The sequence below is a fragment of the Pituophis catenifer genome, unplaced genomic scaffold (genome assembly GCF_029215685.1).
Source record: "Pituophis catenifer annectens isolate HBS135680 unplaced genomic scaffold, rPitCat1.0.hap2 SCAF_1, whole genome shotgun sequence".
Taxonomy (NCBI): domain Eukaryota; kingdom Metazoa; phylum Chordata; class Lepidosauria; order Squamata; family Colubridae; genus Pituophis; species Pituophis catenifer.
In genome coordinates, this window is record NW_027256881.1 from 91,624,633 (window position 1) to 91,647,482 (window position 22,850).

Below are 22,850 nucleotides of genomic sequence, written 5' to 3' on the forward strand. Positions count from 1 at the left end.
CCCTGTACCTATAGATATTTCATCTCAATAAACAAATAAAACTGTGAGAACCGTGCTTGGAATAGAGTGAGTTTTGAATCAGGCAGTTGCCAAAGAGCCTTATCCCTTTTTGCGACTACTGATAACTAGAGAATTATAAGTTGGTACCTTTGCATCTTATTCCTTTGAGCAATTGTTCAGTTATGTGTTTGTTTTTGTCTTGCAAGCAAGACAAATGTACAGAGTATATTTTGGAAATGTGGATGGGGATTTTTGCTGCCCTAATGGGGTCCTGATCAAATTATTATGTTTTATATTTTTGTACTGGTCATCTGGAATGAGAGGTGGGTTTCAGCAGGTTCTGACCAGATCTGGAGAACCGGTAGTGGGAATTTTGAGTAGTTCGGAGAACTGGTAGTAAAAATTCTGATTGGCCCCGCCCCTATCTATTCTCTGCCTCCCAAGTCCCAGCTGATCGGGAGGAAATGGGGATTTTGCAGTATCCTTCCCCTGGAGTGGGGTGGGAATGGAGATTTTACAGTATCCTTCTCCTGTCACGCCACCAAGCCACGCCTACCAAGCCACGCCATGCCCACTAAGCCACACCCACAGAACCGGTAGTAAAAATTTTTGAAACCCACCACTGGCTGGGACAGAACATTCATAAGCTGATAATATTCCCTTCCTTTTGAAGTTTGATTCCACATCTTGCTTTATACTGGTTTGAATGGATGGATTAGTAGATAGACATGATGCTGGTTAATTCATCAAAGTTTTTAATTTTATAAATATTTTCTTCTGAGATGTACAACAGCTTCCAATGCTTCTATTTATTTATTGGTTCAATTTATATGCCGCCCTTCTCCAGAGACTCAGGGCGGCTTACAATGCGTTAAACAATAGCCTTCATACTTTTTGTATATACCTGCTTAGTAGGGCTTTCGCCCCCCCCCCCAGAGGTGTTCTCTTTTATACAAAGTCAGCTTATTGCCCCCACAATCCGGGTCCTCATTTTACCTACCTCGGAAGGATAGAAGGCTGAGTCAACCTTGAGCCTGGTGAGATTTGAACTCGCAGTAATTGCAGGCAGCTAGGTGCTACTTAACAGCACTTTAGTCCGCTGCGCCACCAAGGCTACTACCAGAAGTCTTTATTAAATTATCCCTGGGAGTAGCCTAGGGTTTCTCAAGTAGGTGGCACACAAATGCTGGTATTGAATTCATCAATCAATCCATTAAAAAAATATCATATCATCAACGTCCTGTGTGTTTCTTGCATACAGACATTACAAAGAAAGTACAGATGGAATCCTGGCAGCCATGTGGCTTCAGTAAGTGGAGACAAAGTCATGAGATCCCATTATTTTAAATGAATTCAGAATTCATTTATTTTCTATTTGCTTGTCAAACTCACCCTTGTCAGCAATTCATCCATTTCTATCACAAGAGTATCTAAATTCTTCTGTGCCAAATTAAGAAGTCTTTCTGGTGCTTGCTGAGGTGACAATAAATGCTGAGGAAGAAAAAAAAAAGAACATTTACATTGTGGGTGTAATACTAGTAGTAGAAAAATGTATGCTTTCCATCCTGGTGAATGAAGCTCCATCTTAATCTCAATTACTATAATGGTGTATATGAAAATAATTTATCTGAATATCTTTATGCAGAAGAAAAAGCATACATGCATATGGCTAAATCTACCATTATTAAATATGTAAAGTGCCTGCTTAAAGATATTACATGTTAGAAAGGTTATGTAGGAGATGGCCAGGCTAAGCCTGAGGGAGGGGTCAAATCAGTCATAAGTCCCTGCATACCCACAAGAGATCTAAGTCCAGCCCACCTTGCATTTCCCTTGAATCTTAGTAGCTCAGATTCTTGTAGAGAGCTTAAGCTTGAACTAAATCTTAATACTCATTTGAACTGTCTGAATCCCCTGATTTACCTGGTGCCTGACAGGTTGTTTTACGTTAGAAATTCTCTCTCTCTCTCTCTGTGTACGTATATGTGTGTGTATATATATATATATATATATATATATATATATATATATATATATATATATATATATATATATATATACATACATATGTTTTCTCAGGTTTTCGCGGGTGTTTGTATGTAGGTCTTTGGTTATTCGGGTCTCCTCCCACGTAAAATTGGAAGTGTCTTGGCGACGTTTCGACGAAGTCTCATTCGTCATCTTCAGGCTGGTGTTCTCGGCTTCGTGCTTCCAGGAGCAATGTGAGATCGCAGCTGTCTCTTCCTTTTAACTGCTAGTGAGGGTGTGAGCTGATTGGGTGGGAACTTGGCTGTGTTCTGATTGGGTGGAGGTGTGTTCTGATTGGTTAGGGGCTGGGCTGTGCTCTGATTGGATGGGGGGTTGGTTGTGCTCTGATTGGCTGGGTGTGTGTTCTGTTTCTGAACACAACCAAGCCCCCACCCAAACAGAACACACACCCAGCCAATCAGAGCACAACCAACCCCCCATCCAATCAGAGCACAGCCCAGCCCCTAACCAATCAGAACACACCTCCACCCAATCAGAACACAGCCAAGTTCCCACCCAATCAGCTCACACCCCCACTAGCAGTTAAAAGGAAGAGACAGCTGCGATCTCACATTGCTCCTGGAAGCACGAAGCCGAGAACACCAGCCTGAAGATGACGAATGAGACTTCGTCGAAACGTCGCCAAGACACTTCCAATTTTACGTGGGAGAAGACCCGAATAACCAAAGACCTACATATATATATATATATATATATATATATATATATATATATATATATATATATATATATATATGTATATCACCACAGACCAAATAAAGTGTACAGTCACCATGTGCTTTACTGCTTAACTGTTTAACTGTAGCAGGAAACAGGAAACTCTACTTAAAACAAAAGAACATAAAGTATATACAGCAGTGGTTCTCAACCTGTGGGTCGGGACCCCTTTGGGGGTCAAACGACCCTTTCCCAGGGGTCACCTAAGACCATCGGAAAACACATATTTTCAATGGTTTTAGGAATAATTTTATGGTTGGCGGTCACCACAACATGAGGAACTGTATTAAAGGGTCGCAGCATTAGGAAGGTTGAGACCCACTGATATACAGTATACACCATAAATCCAAACTTGTAAACAATGCCCTCTACTGGCTGAATTCTGCTGTAGTTATTGCAGAAAAATACATTCCAACAATGAATCCCAACATTTTCAATACCTCTATGCTTTGTTTATACTATAATTTTCTTCAATCAGAAGAATTGAAAAATCAATTCATTATGATAATGGCTAAAGCAATTAAACCATTAACCCATGTTTTGCTAAAATCTAAGCACAATAATATATGTTGATTAAAATAATGCTTCTGTGTGAGATCCAAAGCACGTTGATGGACTTGGTTATACCTTTAATTCGTGGGTTGTGTTTTCAAAAGAATAAAGCATTTTATATGGTGGATAAAGTGGTCCGCTAAGATTAACACGTAGAGTCATCTGATTTAACTGATCCAAGTCACGAAGAAGGACACCAGTGCACTCATCATCGCAAGCTGTGGAAAAAGAGGATTAAAAAAAATATTTATGCCTGTTCAACATCTGAGGCAAATACTTCTTATTTCAACTGAAGAACATTTTATAATATAACATAAAATTCTCCAAAATATAAGGCCACTAACATTCAGTAACTGGTTTCTAAAAATTCATGGAGCAATAAAAGGTGGAGAAACAAAAGATGTCTCTAGTAGATTGGATAAATGGATATAAAATTGTCCAGATCTAGTGAGAAGGCCAATGTGACATAAAATACTCTTTAGATAAGAGCTCAATATACAATTTTTAGAATAACAAACACAATACACATTGCACAGCCTAGAGACCTTAAAATCTTATTTAGTTTGGGTGAGGAGGGGTATCAGAAGGATAGAAGGGCAAAGGGCAAGGGAAGATTTGAACAAATTAATTTAATAGTTACTTAAGACCCATTTCAATTATATATCAGTATTAATAGAGAGATTTAAATTAGAGAGTAACGGTTAGAAATAGTGGTAAAGCCATTGAAACAATGCCAGTCAAAGAAGAGATAATTATAGGAGCATTTTAAGGAAGTATATTGGTAATATTTGACACTCAAGGCAGGGAATTATGCACCAGAGTGCAGAAACTTGATGTATAGAACAAGGAACAGGATAATTTAGGGAATATGTAGTAAGTGAATAGTGCATATTTCAACATACATTTCCAGATGGAAAGATCTTATTAAATTGCAAAATGATTCCACCTTTCTCTCCTTAGCAATATTTTTGGGGTAAGAAAAAGGAAAGGAGGAAAACACAAAAGGCGATGAAGTCTGATCCTCAAAATCCAGTGAAGCAGGGTGATTGCACAATTATTATTTTTTAATTGATAAGTATCCACAAAAAACTATCTAGACAAGCTAACCCACCATTCTAACATCACCAGATCCTTTTGGTCTTCAGAGGACAAAAATCCAATTCTACACCCTCAAGTGGTTAAATTTTAATAATATGCTAAGTTAAAGCAAAACAAACCATGTCATGAAGCCTGGTTTATGAACTAGGCTAGTGTGTAAAGACTGCAAGAAACAAGCTAATAAACTCCTAGTTTACATCCTTGTTTATGATTTATTTAAATTAATCAGCATCTCTTTGTTTTTTGTGGTGATTTATCTATTTATCGATCCACTAAGTTTTTAATGGGCAACCTTACTGAACTACTTTGACAATATTTAGACATACAACGAATAACTGTGTTTTAAGTTGCAGTTTTAAACAACGAACAACTGTGTTTTAAAGCTATTGTAAACAGCTAGCCTTCTGGGTATGTGTATGATTTCTTCAAGTAGGAATTCCATTCTACATAGAAAGATTATTATTCTGCCTAATGGTTAAACAGGAAATTATATTTTCCTTACTTTGAATATATCACTTACGTGAATTGGGCAGTGCAGAAATTTAATAAATAAGTAAAAAATAAATTCAAAATGTTGAATGAAATAAGAATTGCCTACGATTCAATGCTTGGTTAGTTCTCAATTCCTCACTCTGAGTGCTAAGAAATCTTGTTCATTAAAATGAAACGATAAGCTTTTTAAACAAAGAAAAAAAAGATACATGATCATCAAAGAAGTCTTTTTCTAGATATTCTTCCCTCTCTGGTGATTCAAATTTCATATTTATAGATGACTGCCTAAGGCCTTGTCCTTATCTGCAATTTACCACAGTATGTTAATAACTCAAGGCTATTCTTACTTTGCACCCAACTGATTCATGAAAGAGCTTTAATTTGACACTAAAGGCTCTTCCCCATGGTTCATTTGCAATGTTCTCCATCCGTCTGTGGGCCAGCAAAAAAACTAATAGTCTCCTCATCCCAATTGCTCCTGTTCACTTCCCATAACAGGCAAGGCCATCCTCTTCTCTGACTGGGTTAGGAAGGCAGCAGGTAAAACAAAAAGGCGTTTCAATTAATCCACTAATACAGGGATTAATTTATTGCCAAATAGCAAAGATTTAATGATTTTATTTAATTATCATCTGAACCTGGTCACTGGGCCAGAAAGAAAATTCAGGTAGTCCTTGATTTATGACTGGACTGTTTGAGGTTACGATGGACTCCTCAAAAGGTATTTACGACCTGACTCTGAAGTTATGGTCACAAGACAGTGTTTCAGATGCTTGGCAAGTAGCCCGCATTTGTGGTTGTGTACAGCATACAGCAGTAACCACAATTTATGATATTTTTGCTGAAAACTGACATTTACTTCTGGTTTTCTGCAAAAAATGTCCCCTAGTGAAAAATGGGCTCACTTAACTGTGGCACTCACTTAATGACTTCTGCAGAAAAGGTTATAAAATAAGAGTCAGTCGCATGATAACCCACTTTACAGCTGTCACCACTTATGAACATAATGAGCAAGCTCCATTAAGGTCACAAGTTGAGGACTATCTATGTTAAACATGCAACTTCAAATGAATACTGAGCATAGTAGAAGATCAGTAATTCTACATTTCTTAATGATACAGAGGGGAAAAAAACTTTATCTAAAAAAATAAGGATGAATAGATTATAGTCATTCTCATAGGTCCCTAAACCTTACCACAAATTACAAGGGTGCAACTTCCATTTGTTGGACTGTTACTTTCATCCTTACATGTACAGTTCAAGTTTGAAAAGTTGCATGTTCCCTTTCTAGTAGGGGAATGACATCTAAAAGCATCTTGACATAAATTGTTATATCTTAAGCAACCGTTTGCCTTTATGCGTGCTTGTGTACATTTGCATGCCCATGTTCCTTATCCAGTTAGAGATATATTCCTACAAATCAACATTTAATGAACTTTTATCCCATACTGTGCTATTTTATATCCAATTAAATTTAGGACAGATTTTTCTCCTTTTAAAAACAGGTATGTGTTGCTTCGGTCAGTGCAGAAAAGTACATTTCAACTGCAAAACTAGATAAAACGGCAAAGCAAATTACTAGAGGAGAGACAAATTGATTTAATGAAACAAGAAGGCAATTGGGGATTGTACAAGGAAGCACTGAGAAGTTACTTTTCAGTTATTTCCTTTCCTTTTTTTTTTGCCTTGCACACCATGCTTGACCAAGAGCCTTGCTGGCGCAGCAGACTAAAGTGCTGTTAACTAGCACCAGCTGCCTGCAATTACTGCAAGTTCAAATCTCACCAGGCTCAAGGTTGACTCAACCTTCCATCCTTTCGAGGTAGGTAAAATGACGACCCGGATTGTGGGGGCAATAAGCTGACTTTGTATAAAAAAGAACACCGCTTAGGGGGGCCCAAAAGCCCTACTGAGCAGGTATATACAAAAGTATGAAGGCTATTGCTTAATGCATTGTAAGCCGCCCTGAGTCTCCGGAGAAGGGCAGCATATAAATCGAACCAATAAATAAATAAATAAATAAATGCTCTCCATTACTGATTTGTTGCTTGTTGCTACATCATAATTGTAAGCAAGAAGGCAATATTTTCTCATTTATGTATGCATATCTGAAAAATCTGTTAGTGATATAAGTTTTCTTATGTTCTCTTTATCACACAAACAGAAAGAATGTTTCCATGTCTAACATAAGGATTTAGACCAAGTTGTGAATTTTACATAACATTTACTTGCTGGTCAAGGAATGGTGCAGTTTTGTTAGGTTGATGTTCAGGGACTATTAATCAAATAAATAGCAGAAAGGCCTAGATTTTGAAAAAAACCAAAAAGGAATAATTTGTTGTACTAAGTTAGCAAATAGCAACATACTATTAGATTTCCTGATTTTACTTTTTTTTTTTCTATTTAAGCTCAAGGCAGTAGACAATAAATACTATAAAAAGGGATGCAAATGAAAACCAACTTAATTCAGCATGATAAAAAAACCTGAATTGCTTATAAAGACATGAAAATACTCGAAATTAACAAATAACTGTTTCCTGTTATATGGTCTATGAACATTTAGCATGAATTAATATTTCTGGGTTGAAAATTGAATTGAAAAGAGGAGACACATTATTGTCCCTTCTTTAATAAAAGAGACAAGGTGAAGTTACTCAAAGACTGGATTAAACTGGAGCAATGGAAATGTTACAAAATGATAATTATATAATTTATACATGACTAAATATCACCACAGTTTAGTCTATAAAACTGTCAGTAAGAATTAGTGTTCACTGCTAACAAATACAGCATTATAGCCAAGATGATTACAGTTATTCATGGAGAAAAGCAAAAACCATGCAGCATTTCAGCAAGGCTTTAATTGGAAGCACACTGGATGAAATTAAGTATTTCCTAAGCAGATGATTGCTTGAGACCCTTTCTCTCTTCCTCAAATTCCCCAAAGTTTGCTTTGAAGAAGGTTTTGAGGTCTTGCAGAAGGATTCAAAAGCAATACAAGAGTTGCCCCACTCCCACCTTTAGGGTTGGAGCACATTTTGTTGGTGGAAAATTTGTTAACTGAAAACAAAGAACACTTCAAGCGTACTTTAAAGGTGAACTTTCTTGAGCTAAAGCAGGGGTGTCAAACTCGATTTCAATGAGGCCGCATGAGGGTTGTGTTTGACCATGGGGGCCAGGGTGGACGTGGACAGGTTGGGCGTGGACAGCTCAACATCACTCGTGTCGGGGATACCTGTGGTGGCCCAAGCGCTCTCCCAACGAAAACGGGCTCCCGTGCTGTGTTTTTGGCTGCAATGGCTTCTTGCAACCCTCTGCCAGCGGAAACAGAGCTCGAGAGGGCCTCCTGCAGCCCTCATGAGGTTCATTTTCAACTGCAATGACCTCCTGCAACCCTCTGCCAGTGAAAATGGAGCTTGAGAGGGGCATGTTTTCGCTGGCAGAGGCACCGCGGGCCAGTCCTTCACTGTTTCCAGGTTGGCCCCATGAGCCAGATCTGAGCATCCTGCAGGCTGAATCTGACCTGTGGGCCTTGAGTTTGATAACCCTGCGCTGAAGCATGCTTGCAGTATTGAAGATTATTGAGGCATTACAGTACATGCCTTTGAGAGCTCATGAATATCATAATTGTTTCTTTTGGTAGTTTTGGATAAATTGTTGGTATGTTGGATTGTATGCCTGCCTCTCCTCTCCTCTCCTCTCCTCTCCTCTCCTCTCCTCTCCTCTCCTCTCCTCTCCTCTCCATCCATTCATCCATCCATCATTTATCTAATCTTAAAATACCATGTATGCATCTATGTTACAGAAGCTAATACAACATCATGAGTTTAAATGTAGTAGAAAGCTAACAATCACCCTTCTGTTTAAAAACTTGCAAGTCGCTTGTCTATATAATCAATGTATTTGACTTGAGAGAACTGTTCACCTGTGAAGCAGGTGGAATGTAAGGGTGGCAAGGAAGAGAAGCCTTGATTAGCTGCCTTAGCAAAATAAATTTCCTCCTTCTTTGACTAATGATTACAGGTATTATAATTTACAGTTTTGTTTACTTTTAATAATGCATGCAATATTTTCTCTCACATACACATGCACTCGATTCTGGAAATCAGAGTTTTTAAAGATGATATTTTAGTGTTAGTAGTAGACATGCCTGATAGAGGTAGTCCTTAACTAAGAACCACTTGTTCAGCGACCATTTACCAGTTACAATAGCACAAATCTTTTTTACAAAAGTGAATTAGAACTCTTCTTCACAGTTATGACCATTGCAGCATCCCAATCTTCATGTGATCAAAATTTGGGCACCTGGAAACTGGCATGTATTTACAATGGTTGCAGCATCCTGTGGTCATGTGATCATTATATGTGACCTTCCCAGCTAGTTTTCAACAAACAAAGTAAATGGTGTAAGCCAAGTTCATTTAAAAACTGTGGTGATTTGGTTAATAGTCATGGCCAAAAAGGTCATAAAATTGGGCATAACTCACTTAACAATTGACTTGCTTAGCAACAGAAATTCTGGTTCCAAATGTGTTTGTAAGATGAGGACTACCTGTACTCTAAAATTTGCCTAATTCTGATCTGTACATATTTTTATGACTGAAACCACTATACCATATCCCTGTTTTGTTGTGGAAAATATTCCGGAATTTTAATCTGGAGTCTACTAAAGAGTCTACTTTTCCTTAGGCCTTAACTGCTTTTTATTGCTTTTAAAAATGTTATATTAACTGCTTTGAAACCAGTTAAAACTATTCTGTATTGTAATATGAGTATCTATAATACATATAAAAAACCTATTTAGATCTTTACCCATTCTAAAAATTTAATCTCTGCATATTTTATCTACGTTTACAGCAGCCTTGAAGTGAAAATATGGTTTACCTTTTCCACAAGGAGTTTGCTTTCTAGTTATGATTAAGTTTTTCCAGGTATTATTTCAAGCAAATATTTGCTTAATTAGGAAGCATGTTAGCTGATTAAGAATATTTTATATGTCAAAAAAGGGAATTAAATTCACTTATGACTGATCATTTTCTTGCCTATCCAATATATTTTAATTTCATTTTGATAGGCTCAAGTGTAGAAATTAAACATGAATTTAATAATGTGCTAAGGACTAAAAGCAGGAACAGTGTATCATTTCACAGCCACAAGAACTTATGCAATATTAAAAGAAAAGCAATGTATAAGAAGTGGGGAAAGAAACTATCAACAGTGTCATTGCTGAACTGGAGTAAGTAACTTTGAGAAAAAAGTTCGGAAGAACTTTCTTTGGGATGAAATATTTTCTGACTTTAAGTAAACACAATCCCTCCCCCCCTGCTCCCCGCCTCCCACCAGAACAATAAAACACAGCTAATCGTTTGCTTGATGTTAAGGAGTGCACATAAACATTAAATAGTGCAAACTATCTGTCAAAGAATTTGAGAACAGGCTGGGAAAGGCTGAAAAGGGGATTACGGTTTGTTTAATATTAAATAAAATTAAAATTGCCAAAAAAAATTCAAGTTTACCAAATCTCACATTTTCATTTGAAACCTTGAACGATACTTTTTAAGATTTGATAATCTTGTGAGTCCATTAGATATGTAATTTTTATTGTTATTTTTGACATTCATAGAATCTTCTTAGATTATCAGTGATTTAGGGAACCATTAAACTAAGGAGACCAGTTGAATACAACAAAGCTCATATATGTTCAAACCAGTGGTGGAATTCAATTTTTTTACTACCAGTTCTGTGGGCATGGCTTGTTGGACATGGTGTGACGTGGTGGGCGTGGCAGGGGAAAGGATACTGCAAAATCTCCATTCCCAGCCCACTGCAGGGGAAGGATGCTGCAAAATCCCCATCCCTTCCCCACTCCTGGGGGAAGGATATTGCAAAATCTCTGTTCCCACCCCACTCCTGAGGGAAAGATATTGCAAAATCTCCATTCCCACCCCACTCTGGGGCCAGCCAGAAGTGGTATTTGCCGGTTCTCTGAACTACTCAAAATTTCCGCTACCGGTTCTCCAGAACCTGTCAGAACCTGCTGAATAGCACCCCTGGTTCAAACCATATCAGAAGTTTGCTGCATTGTAACAATTTATCTCAGAAGGATTTTACGCTAGAAGAATAAATCAAGCTATCAAATTTTCTGACCTATTGTTAATAAACATTAATGTACATACAAACACATGCTATGCCTTCACGAGCATGCCAGGGTTCACATCCTGCACACTTCCAGCCAGTAGATCCAGGCTTGCACACACATTGTCCAGTGAGAGGGTCACAAGGAACAGGCAGCGAACCATGTGGGTGACACTCACATTCTTGACAAGATCCACCAGGAATTTTTGGGTTCCCGGTGTATCCAAGAGAACATCTAAAGATTGAAAAATGTAATAAAAAAGAACTTTAGAATTCCAGGGCAAATGGTTTTCTATGAATGAGTCAAGATATACCCTCTTTCCCCCAAAATAAACCAAGAGCCTGGTTTAGCTCAGCAGACTAATGCATTGTAATTTAATTCCAGCTGTCTGCAATTACTGTAAGTTTGAACCTCACCAGGCTCAAGGTTGACTCAGCCTTCCATCCTTTCTAAGGTAGGTAAATTGAGGACCCAGTTTGTGGGGGCAATAAGCTGACTTTGTATAAATATACAAAAGTATGAAGGCTATTGCTTAACGCAGTGTAAGCCACCCTGAGTCTCCGGAGAAGGGCGGCATATAAATCGAATTAAAAAAAAAAAGACATCCCCTGATAATAAGCCCAATCGGGCTTTTGGGTGCATGGAAATAAGGCCAAGCGTTTATTTCAGGGTTCAAAAAAAATATAAGACAGGGTTTTATTTTCGGGGAAACACGATACTTATGATTAATTCTGTTGTTTACAATTTTACACATTTGTATTGTACACAATATTAAACAAAAGTGTTCATTGAATATAGAAATGTAAACTAAAATTGATGCAGTTTTTCTACATTATTCTGAGGGGACGGATGGGCTCGACAGAATAATTGCATCAAAATTCATGTACATACTTCGGAGTAGAGGAGTACTTTTACTCAGTGGTGGGATTCAAGTACTCTAACAACCGGTTCTCTGCCCTAAGGATTTCTTCCAACAACCAGTTTGCCAAATTGCTCAGAAAGTTAACAACTGGTTCTCCCGAAGTGGTGTGAACTGGCTGAATCCCTCCACTGCTTTTACTCCCTATTCAGCAGCACATGATGAAAGCCAATCTAGCATATACACCAACCATTCCATAGTTTATGTTTAATGCATTTTGCAACCAGCTTTTTCACATTCTTAATATCCATTTGCTTGATTTTCTTTTTGAAATTACTGTTCAACAAGTATTATGTTGTTTAATCAATATAATTTCCATTTTTTCTCTCTACAAGGACAATTATTGTTTCTCTTCTATGAATTTTCTTCTATTGCTATTGTCTTGTTTATTTATAATACGTTAAAGATTTAGTTTTACTGTCCACACCATTGAGAAACTGTGCTTTACAAACAATATGCTTATAGATGCAATATGGACATGCTGGCTTTTGCATTGCTTAGTTATGGGGAAGAAAGTGAGTGCTTTCTATTATTTAATAGAAAGTTATGAAGGAAGTATCAGAAAAACGCCATGAAGTCTTCACCTAATCAAATAGCTCTGCCCACTGAAATATGTATTACATCCTAGAAATCAAATGGCTCATTAGATCATGAAATGATTGCTAATATCTTGCACATAATTTATCACTTTAGAGTTACAGCATCAATTATGAGATTAAAACCATATTCCTTTCATTATAATTGCTAATGGATAAAAGTTTGTGGAATGTCTTTCAATTAGACTAACACAGACACACACTTCTAGTATGTCTGTGTTAATATTTGCACCTCTGCTGGTTCTAGAAGTGGCCTATTGCCTACCTACCCTCCCTGTCCTAATGTTTCCTCGATTTGTATCTATTTTATGTATTCAATTCATGCTTATACTTGATATACAATTCATTATACTTACCTAATATGTTCTTGACAAATAAATAAAATAAATAAAAATAAAACAAATTTTGATTTTTTAAAATATCTCATCTTACCTTTCACAGTATTGTCCTTCATATCCAGGTGGGCAAGCTGTACATCGGTAATCGTTAACTCCTTCAACAATACACGAGGGACTGAAACTTGTATAAAAAAATAACACAGTTAACTCTTTCCTTTACTGAAGACATATTAGCTTCAAAGAAGACCTTCACACATACTTTAAACCTCTTCTTCTCTAAGTCATGCTATCAATTTAAATTGTTTTATTTCTAAAATAGCAATAGCAATAGCAATAGCATTTAGACTTATATACCACTTTACAGTCCTTTACAGCCCTTTCTAAGCAGATTACAGAGTCAGGATATTGCCCCCAACAATTTGGGTGCTTATTTTACCTACTTTGGAAGGATGGAAGGCTGAGTCAATCTTGAGCCTGCTGAAATTTGAGTCAGCTGGCAGTCAGCAGAAGTACTGCACTCTAACCACTGCGCACCGTGGCCCAATAACTTAAATATAGGCAGATATCACATAACCTGCGTCATGCGGAAGCCTTATAATGCTTCTAGAAGTACAATCTATGTGATTTTAGAAAGTAAAGAACCATGAAACTAGGAGAAGATCTTTAGTCTATTTGTGTATTGTTTTGGAAGATATAATTTGAAAGGGAGTACATCTAACTTTATTTATTTACCTTTATTATAACTTTGAATGGCATGAAAGTTCGAAGAGTTTCAATAGATAAGCACATATGAAGCTGCAATTTTCTTGTCACAGCTTAGCATAGCATTTTTTTTGACTTTCACTTTTAAAACCCATGGCGTCTTATTTAATATAAATATTTTCTCAAATATTAACATATTATATTTCCATAAAAATGATTTCAAATTAATACCAATATGCGCAGACATTCAGCAAACAATATCTATGATCAAGTCACACTATAGTCAAAGTATACTTTATGAGATTAAAAAAAAAACATAAATTATCATTGTTAATGAAGTTTATAGAATGGATCTCTTCTAGTTAGGCTAACACAGACAAGTTTGATATATGCTTATTTTCTATTCCATTATGGAAGCTATGGAAGATCACCATGAAAGTGTTTTGAATATCTTTTGGGTTGGTCTGGGTAACTTTCTCTCAGATCAACCTAATTTACAGCATTGATATTGCAAGAAACCTTAAATAGAGAAGAGTTATGTATATTGTATGTAGTTAATACTTCCTCATCTAACTATGTTATGTATATAATAATTCATATTATGTAAACTCTAAGAAGGAAGAGGGAGGAGTATATAAATTTAATAATAGTAATATAATGTCATTCTCTCTGGAAGTATCAGTCCTCAGTTATGTATTTTGCTGTCCATGATAGTAAAAATATTTCATTTCCTTTAATATGCTATGGAGAGGTCCACCATTTTTCCTTGAATAGTAATAGTTTTAAATATCATTTCCTAATGTATAATATTTGTTAGGAATTCTTAAATTCTAGATCAACAGTTAATTACTATTAGACTTTGGGAAAAAAATTAATCAATTAGATTCTGATAGTAAATTGAGGACAGAGGTTTCAATAGTATCGCTAACTAGCTTCTTATGGGTCTCACTCACCTCTTGTTTTTTTTCAGACTTTATTTTGGCTTGTGAAAAGAATGTACAGTATATACCCGTGATGGCGAACCTATGGCACGGGTGCCACAGATGGCACACTGAGCCATATCAGTAGGCACATGAGCATTACCGTAGCTCAGCTCCAGCACGCATGTGTGCGCTGGCCTGCTGATTTTTGGGTCTTCCGGTCCCATCGGAAGTAGGGAAATGGGCTGTGTCCGACATCCGGAGGGCCTCCGGGGGGGGAGGTCATTTTTGCCCTCCCCAGGCTCCTAGAAAGCCTCTGGAGCCTGGGGAGAGTGAAAAACAGGCCTACTGGGTCCACTGGACCATCACGTGTTAAAAGCGGGGGGGAGGGCGTGCGCGCATGCGCAGGGCACATTGAATTATAGGTGTGGGCATGCATGTGGGTGACCTCCCCGTGCAAAATGCTTAGCCATCACTGGTATATACCTTTTGCCACCTAGCAAGTAAATACATGAATTGTTAAGCATAAAAAATGTTATTTCAATAGAGATTACAAGGAGACATGGTTTTCAGGATACCATTTTCATTTAGAATTCAGTTTAATTTTTGGAAGACAAGAGATTGTGGGAATCTCTTTTAAAAGAAAAGAAAAAAGAAAAGAAAAGAAAAGAAAAGAAAAGAAAAGAAAAGAAAAGAAAAGAAAAGAAAAGAAAAAAGTATGCTAGGACATACTTTACTTTTTGACAGTAGAACCAAGTATTACAAATAGTTCATGTCAGATTAGAAAGAGGATTGGAAGTTACTTTCCGCTCTCCTTCTAGTTTACTTTATCATCTAGATAGAAAGGGAGTGTGATGTAGGATCATTTGGGCAAAAGATACACCAGCCAGTTCATTTATGTCTTCATAGGAATCATATTTTCAGTATCCAATATTGTACGATTGAGGATAAAACACAACATATGCATTTATATCACACGTACAGTAGATGTCATGCACAACTATTGCTCACAGCAGCAGTAGTAACAGCTGCTTTGCAAGCAAAGCAAACAAGTTTGTTCTCCCCCCTTCCCCTCCCCCCCCTTTCTATTTCAACCCTTTCATTCCACTGTCTATTTTAGGACATAGAAATATCAATGCGAGTACTTAAGGAAAATCCTGCATTTAATTCTCAAGGCATTTAAATATTACATTATATAAAATTAAGCCAGTTTTGTATTAATTTTGGGGGGGATAATTACCAATCTGCTCTAAAAACTGGAATTGCTGGACTGATTTATGAGTAAGTCTTTGAACAGTCAGAAAACTAATTTGGCTAGAGTATGAGGATGATATTGTATGTTCAGCCCTGGAGCAAAGATTGTGAGGCAATCTTCAGGGTTATTTTATTTTCACTGGTAATACTGTACTTATTTATTATACAAAGATGACACGTAGACGTTGCCTTTTAAATTTTATTGTGTAAATCTAGTGAACCTGAGGCAGAGTAGAACCAGATGTATTGAGATTAAAACTACCAGCATTCCTTATCCAGCAGAGGCAAATTTGAAATAAGTAGATTCATTGAAAAACAAAGCTGATAAATTTAATTTTTTCCTCTCCCAAGCTTTCCCTACCAAAAGTTCATGTAAAAATGTAAAAATGCATCAGAGTATTTTGAAATTAGAGTGAGCTTTGAGAAGGCAGAATTCTTTCTACTTGCAAAACTGCTTTTCTGAACATTAACATATAAATATAATTCCTATGTGGTTTGTTAGAAGGGGTCTAACAATAATGGCGGCTATGATATTGATAAAATGACAATAATAGGGCACTATGAGAATGAGGGAATGCTCAACCTTTAATAATGGTGACCTGATATGTGACTCAAGAGAAACAGGAAGAATTCAACTAATGGAACACAAAAGAAACACTATGGCTTTTGAACCCCACACAAAAACATTCTTTTTCCTACGGTAAGAGCCAGCTTGTTTATAATGCATTAAATCAATAGTGCTTGAATGAATAATAAAATTATGCAGTTGCAAAAAATGTAAAGAGATTGATCACTCACAAACTCATTATCATCACATTGTCAATTCACTAAAAATAGACCCACAAACCAAATAATATTCTCCAGATGAGGATTGTTTTTATGTTATGTTACACACTGAAAAAGATGAAGAAATAGGAAAGCATTTAAAAAATTTCAAGATGTAAACAGTCACTCTTTTTTAGGATCCTGGCCTTTGGGGAGGGAGTTAAAGCAGACAAGCAAAGATGCCAAGGGTTAAATATAAATAATCCAAGATGCAAAGGAGCAAGGAGGATTGAGATTATCTGATTTGAAATTATATTTGGAATGTGATGACCCAGGGCATGGCACAAAGGCAACACAGCCAGAGAATAAGTATGAGTCCCTTTATTAGCTCCAACTTTGCCCCAAATGTCCCTTTTACTCTCCGGTCTGGACATTAACTCTCCCACAAACCTGTAACAGCCTTTGGCTGAAAATACACCAGTCCAAGCGTTATAAGCAGAACACTTCCAACTATAAATCCAACAAGGCAAGATAAAGTAATTAATGTGGCAGGGCAAGCAACATAAGGAGTTCCAGAGATGAAGTAGCACGGCAGTAAATCAAACCAGTTGGGAGGATGCCAGGAACTCAGATAAAGCAGTTAACATGAAATGAAATCAGTGTTTGTTCCTGACAACTGCCCCTCCCATTTGCCTCTCCTTTAAACTCCATCCCCAGGTGTGCCTTGTGTAGGGAATTGGGGCCCTTTCCTCCCCCGTAAGCCACACAACCCACGTTGCTCTCTTCTCCATTGATCCCTGCGTGCCCTAGGATGAGGAGGGGGTGGGCCTTGGTCTTCTTCTGAACTCCCTTCCCTTGTTCTACCTCTCCCCTGCTCTGCCCAAGCCTGACTTTGCCCTTCTCCAGTTTCCTCGACACCCAACAGAGCCACTCTCTCGCTCTCTATCAACTGTTTGTCTTCCCCCTCAGATTCAGACTCCGATGGGGGCATGACAGGAATATAGAACATAGAAAAATAGGGTTGAAAGGGACCTTGGAGGTCTTCTAGTCCAATCCCCTGCTTGAGCACAAGACCATACACCATTCCAGACAAATGGCTGTCCAGTCTCTTCTTGAAAAACTCCAGTAATGGAGCACCCACAGGTCCTGGAAGTAAGATGTTCCACTGATTAATTGTTCTCATTATCAGGAAGTTTCTCCTTAGTTCTAGGCAGGATCTCTCTTTAACAATCTTTTTAATGATTTTACAGCCTGCTATTTGGTTTGGATGATAGAGCAGAGGTGAAATCTAAAATTTGTTACTACCGGTTCTGTGGGCGTGGCTTGGTGGGGGGGTAATGTGATTGGGTGGGCATGGCCAACTTCTTTTTTTTTTTTTTACAACCTTAAGAGGTTGCAGAAAAAATGCTTTTAGAAGCCTCTGACAATCAGGCAAGTCAGCTGGGATCGCCAGATGCTTTTATAGGAATTTTTTTTCCTACAGCCTCTTCGGCTGTAGAGGTTGTAGAAAAGAATGCTTTTAGAAGCCTCTGATGATCAGGCAAGTCAGCTGGGATCGCCAGAGGCTTTTAAAGGCATTTTTTCCCTACAACCTCTTCAGCCAAAGGGGTTGCAGAAAAAAATGCTTTGAAAAGTCTCTGATGATCCCAGCTGAGCCGCACGATCATCAGAGACTATTTTTTTTACTTTTAAAAGCATTGTTTCGGCCGAAGAGGTTGTAGAAAAAATGCTTTTAAAAGTAAAAAACAACAGCCTCTGATGATCGCGTGGCTCAGCTGGGCATGGGGGGGAGGGCAGGGATTTTTACTATCGGTTCTCCGAACCATCACTACCAGATCGGGTAATCCAGTCTGAACCGGGAGCATTTCACCCTTGTGATAGAGTACTTGCTGCTGAGAACTAAGAATTTTGGAAGGACATGACCTCAGAATCGGATGGCAGGGCTTTCCATGTTAGGGCAAAGTTAAGTTTAATAAAGCTTTGAAAAAATTACTATATAAGAAGTGAAGAATAGAAATAAACCCAGATTGTGCCTGAAAACACCATTATGGGTTTCAGCACAAAAAGCATTTTATAGAAAAGAAACATCAAGCAAAGAATGATGGTTAGTTGTTAGAAGAAAGCTGTTAGAAGAAGAGCATAGAGAATATAAGATGAAATCAGGAGAGCAATTAACTGAGAGGGATTTAATTTTCATTGGTTTTTATATCCACGATTAAGAGAAAGATTTAAGAGAATATTTGTAACTTAGGGTTAAACTGTCGGGTCCTCGGTGCTTCTGAGCTCGATGGTTTTCTTGCAAAAGTTTAATTACCAAATTAGATAACATCAACAATGTATGATGTTGTTACTTAGTTTGGTAATGAAATGTCTGTAAGAAAACCACCAAGTTCAGAGAGCACCAAGGACCCCACAGAAAAATTTAAGATAGATAACAGACATTTGGAATTGACCAGCGAAAGACAAAACTGAATTATCCACAAAAAATGAACATGTAAGTGCCAAAATGTATAAACTTTTGCTAAAATTTAAAACTGAAGGAAAACATGTCAAAAACATATGATAAAGTAGGTTAAGAATGTTGGACATAATATACTGATGGAACAATGGGAAAATATGTGGCTGAAAGGACTGAAATGCACATTACGTTATAATTTAAAACATTTTTTTTAAATAAAATGATGTCTTATTAGTATATAACTCTTGAAAAATTATCCTGAATGCATAAAGGTACTTCATATCTATGCTATAAATGAAGACAACAGGAAGGGTCATTTTATCAAACCTAGTGGATTTGAAAAAGAACCAGAAAATTTTGGGTTCAAATATACAAAGTGACACAAAGACTTTTCAAGATCAGCATTCAAATGACTGAAGCAAGAACTTTTCTTGCTGGGAATAATGGATAAATAATTAGATAAAAGTCATGGAAGATTATTTGTACATAGGGTTGCTGCTGTGAGACTATTATATGCACAAACGAAGATTCTGAAACAATTACAATGGAGGAATGATTGGTGAAGAAGATAAAATTAGTAGAGATGGCAAAATTGATTTGCCTAATTAGGGAAAGGAAAATATCCTCATTTATTAGTGATTAGAAACTAGTGGTGGGTTGCTACCGGTTCTCCCCGGTTTGGGAGAGCCGGTAGTGGAAATCTTCATAGGAGAGCGAACCGGTTCGCTCTGAACATCTGTTGGGCCCTCCCCACCTCCCCCACACTATACCTACCTTTATTTCTTTTGTTTTTTGGTCAGCTGTAAGGCGTGGCAGAGTAGATTGCCATGCCTCAGCTGTTTTTTTAATCAATGCGCTTGCACGAAGTGATGTGAACCGGTGGTAAAACTGATTAGAACCCACCACTGTTGGAAACCTCCTATATACCTTTTGAGGAAGAAAAAAGTAAAGAATAAAATATGGACAGAAGGAAATTATTATGTAATCAAGGTTGACTCAGCCTTCCATCCTTCCGTCAGTAAAATGAGAACCCAGACTGTTGGAGGCAATAGGCTGACTCTGTAAACCACTTAGAGAGGGCTGTAAATACTACAAAGCAGTATATAAGTCTAAATGCTATTGCTAAGTGCTGTTGCTAATCTAGAGGCAGAGAATAAAATGTATTTATTACTGCTGTTAAGAAGGTTCAAAACTTCTTTATAATCTTTTCTTTCTATTTTCTTTTTCTTCTTTCTTTCTTATCTGTTCATTATTTTTCTTTATTTTCTCTATTTTACCTCTAAAATTTGTATTGTTTTTCTCAGTAAAATTTCTACATATATTTCAATCATACATACAAGAATAAAGCGTTGAGAGCTTTATTCTTTTCAATTTTATCTAATCTGTATAATAAAAATAATTGCACAATTACTGGAACTGCTACAATATTTGTGAAGTCCATGCACGAAGTGTTTCCTTTTATCTGTTTTAAATATGCTCTCACTCAGCTTCATTGTACATTCCTAGGATCTGGAATTAACTTCCACTATACTATGCATAATTTGATAACTTTGATCCTGTTCCTTTTACTTACATTGTCATAACAAGAAATATACTTTTTCTACTGCCTTGGAATTATTTTAGTTTTTTATTTTCTGCATATGCTCCATTTCTACAATATCTTCCTAAAGGTTTGATGACCCAGAAACATAGTTATACTTTCATTTAAATTTGCTATAGATTCTCCAATAATTAGAAAATAAAAAGTAGAAAATAAAAATATTTCTATGGCATTTTAGTGCTTAAAAAGCACGTGCCTCATCTAAATATAATTCCTATAGTACAGAGGTGTCAAACACCTAGCCTGCGGGCCAGATCTGGCTGCAGGGTGCTTAGATCTGGCCCATAGGGCCACCCTGGAAACAGTGAAGGACCAGCCTGTGGTGCCTCTGCCAGTGAAAACGGAGCACAAAAGGGCCATGCATGACCCTTCCAAACTCCATTTTCGGCTGCGGTGGCCTCCTGCAACTCTCTGCCAGCAAAAACAGAGTTCGGGAAGGCTGTGCGCAGCCTCCTGAATTCCGTTTTCACTGGTAGAATGCTCAGGTGCCACAGGCGCCCCTGACATGAGTGATGTCAAGCCGGCCATGTCCACCCTGACCATGACCACCCGGCCCCCCCAAGGTCAAAAACAACCCTGGTGTGGCCCTCAATGAAATCAAGTTTGACACCTCTGCTATAATACAATTTAAAGTAGGTCAGCACTTTTTCTATAATTCGGTTGGGCTGGACTGAGGTTGAAAGAATATACTGCTTAGAGCCAATTTTCCTGGTAGAGGAAAATTCAAACCATTCAAAATTCAAAATTCATTCATAGCAAAATTTATCCATCAATATCAGTTCTTGAAATCCACATTATCCAATGATAAACTATCGTGTGGAATTGAAACTTTCTCAGCCATGCTCATGCTATAAAAACATAGGGTAAACTAATTGGGTTATGCAACAGGAAAATAGTGATGCTTGTCCTCTTTTTGTCTGGATAAATCTATTAAAAGAAGTGAAAAGGAGGACTTTACAGTGTGTTGCAAGCTTGAGATTGATTTGCATACAGAGCTTTATTAGATGTCTTTCATTTGAAGAAACATATGGACTAGTATGTCAACGGATATTTAAATCTGTGTGTGAGATGTGCATGAAGTATCAGTGTTGTCTGCACAAATGCACATGCAGCATTAAGGGTAGATCCATTGGTGAGATATTCAGCATTGCAAAAGATGGAAATCAACATTATGTATCTTTTATATAAATAATATGATACAAGATATAAATAGAATGAGAAAAAATTGACTTCTTACCATGAAATTAATATTATTTTAAGCCAAATTTGCAAAAGAATAATGGGATGAGAGAATCATTAGCATGACATACTTAGATAAATTGATTCAATATGATAATATTGGCTTTAAATTATGTGATCATTCACAAGTCGTCCCAGACCAACATAACATTAAAGAAGGACTCAATACGTTACTAAACCCACTGCATGGCACTGTTATGCTTTTATCGGAGCACAAAATATGAGCAGAAGCTTCCCTACAGCTCCCTTGTGACTGCATTGAACTTGAGAGCTGTACTGTAGCTTCACTTCTGAGTATAATTTTTATAATGTTCGTTCATTATCCACTGACTATCACATTGTCAACTCTTTATGGATTCCTAAAGAGCTAACTAGCCTAGAAGCCATTTCTGAGCGAGACAATTTAGCAGAAGTGGTGCAGTCACTACTCAGTGTGATACGACAGGCAGGATTTCATGGAGGAACCCAAGGGAAAATTAGACTAAAGACAAAGAGAGCCAATGTAATATCACGGTTATGGTTTTGCATTCAGACAAAGTCCATTCTCAAGCACTGAAGCTCCCTGGGTAATCTTGGAGTGACTCTCTTAGCCCAATTTACTTTACAGATCGTTGGGGTAAAATGAGAGGTGTTAATATAAAAGCCAGTAGTGCAGGGGTGGGCTCTAAATTTTTTTACTACTGGTTCTGTGGGCATGGCTTATTTTGTGGACGTGGCTTGGTAGGGGGGTAATGTGACTGGGTGGGCGTGGCCAACTTTTTTTTTTAACTTTTAAAAGCATTTTTTCTCTGCAACCTTAAGAGGTTGCAGAAAAAAAATGCTTTTAAAAGCCTCTGACGATCAGGCAACTCAGCTGGGATCGTCAGAGGCTTTTGAAGACATCTTTTTTCCTACAACCTCTTTGGCCGAAGAGGTTGTAGAAAAAATGCTTTTAAAAGCCTTTGATGATCCCAGCTGAGCCGCACGATCATCAGAGGCTTTTTTTTTTTTACTTTTATTAAAAGTATTTTTTCGG

General features: G+C 37.4%; 1 protein-coding gene across 1 annotated transcript in view; it reads right to left on the reverse strand.

The window, feature by feature from the left end:
* Positions 1–22,850, reverse strand: part of LAMA2 (laminin subunit alpha 2) — a 350,257-nt gene that overhangs the window by 116,450 nt on the left and 210,957 nt on the right. The window contains exons 32-35 of the mRNA XM_070931786.1: positions 12,992–13,078; positions 11,085–11,278; positions 3,394–3,536; positions 1,393–1,491 (exon numbers count right to left, since the gene is read on the reverse strand). Coding sequence (XP_070787887.1) covers positions 1,393–1,491; positions 3,394–3,536; positions 11,085–11,278; positions 12,992–13,078 — 523 coding nt within the window. The remainder of the gene's footprint in view (positions 1–1,392; positions 1,492–3,393; positions 3,537–11,084; positions 11,279–12,991; positions 13,079–22,850) is intronic.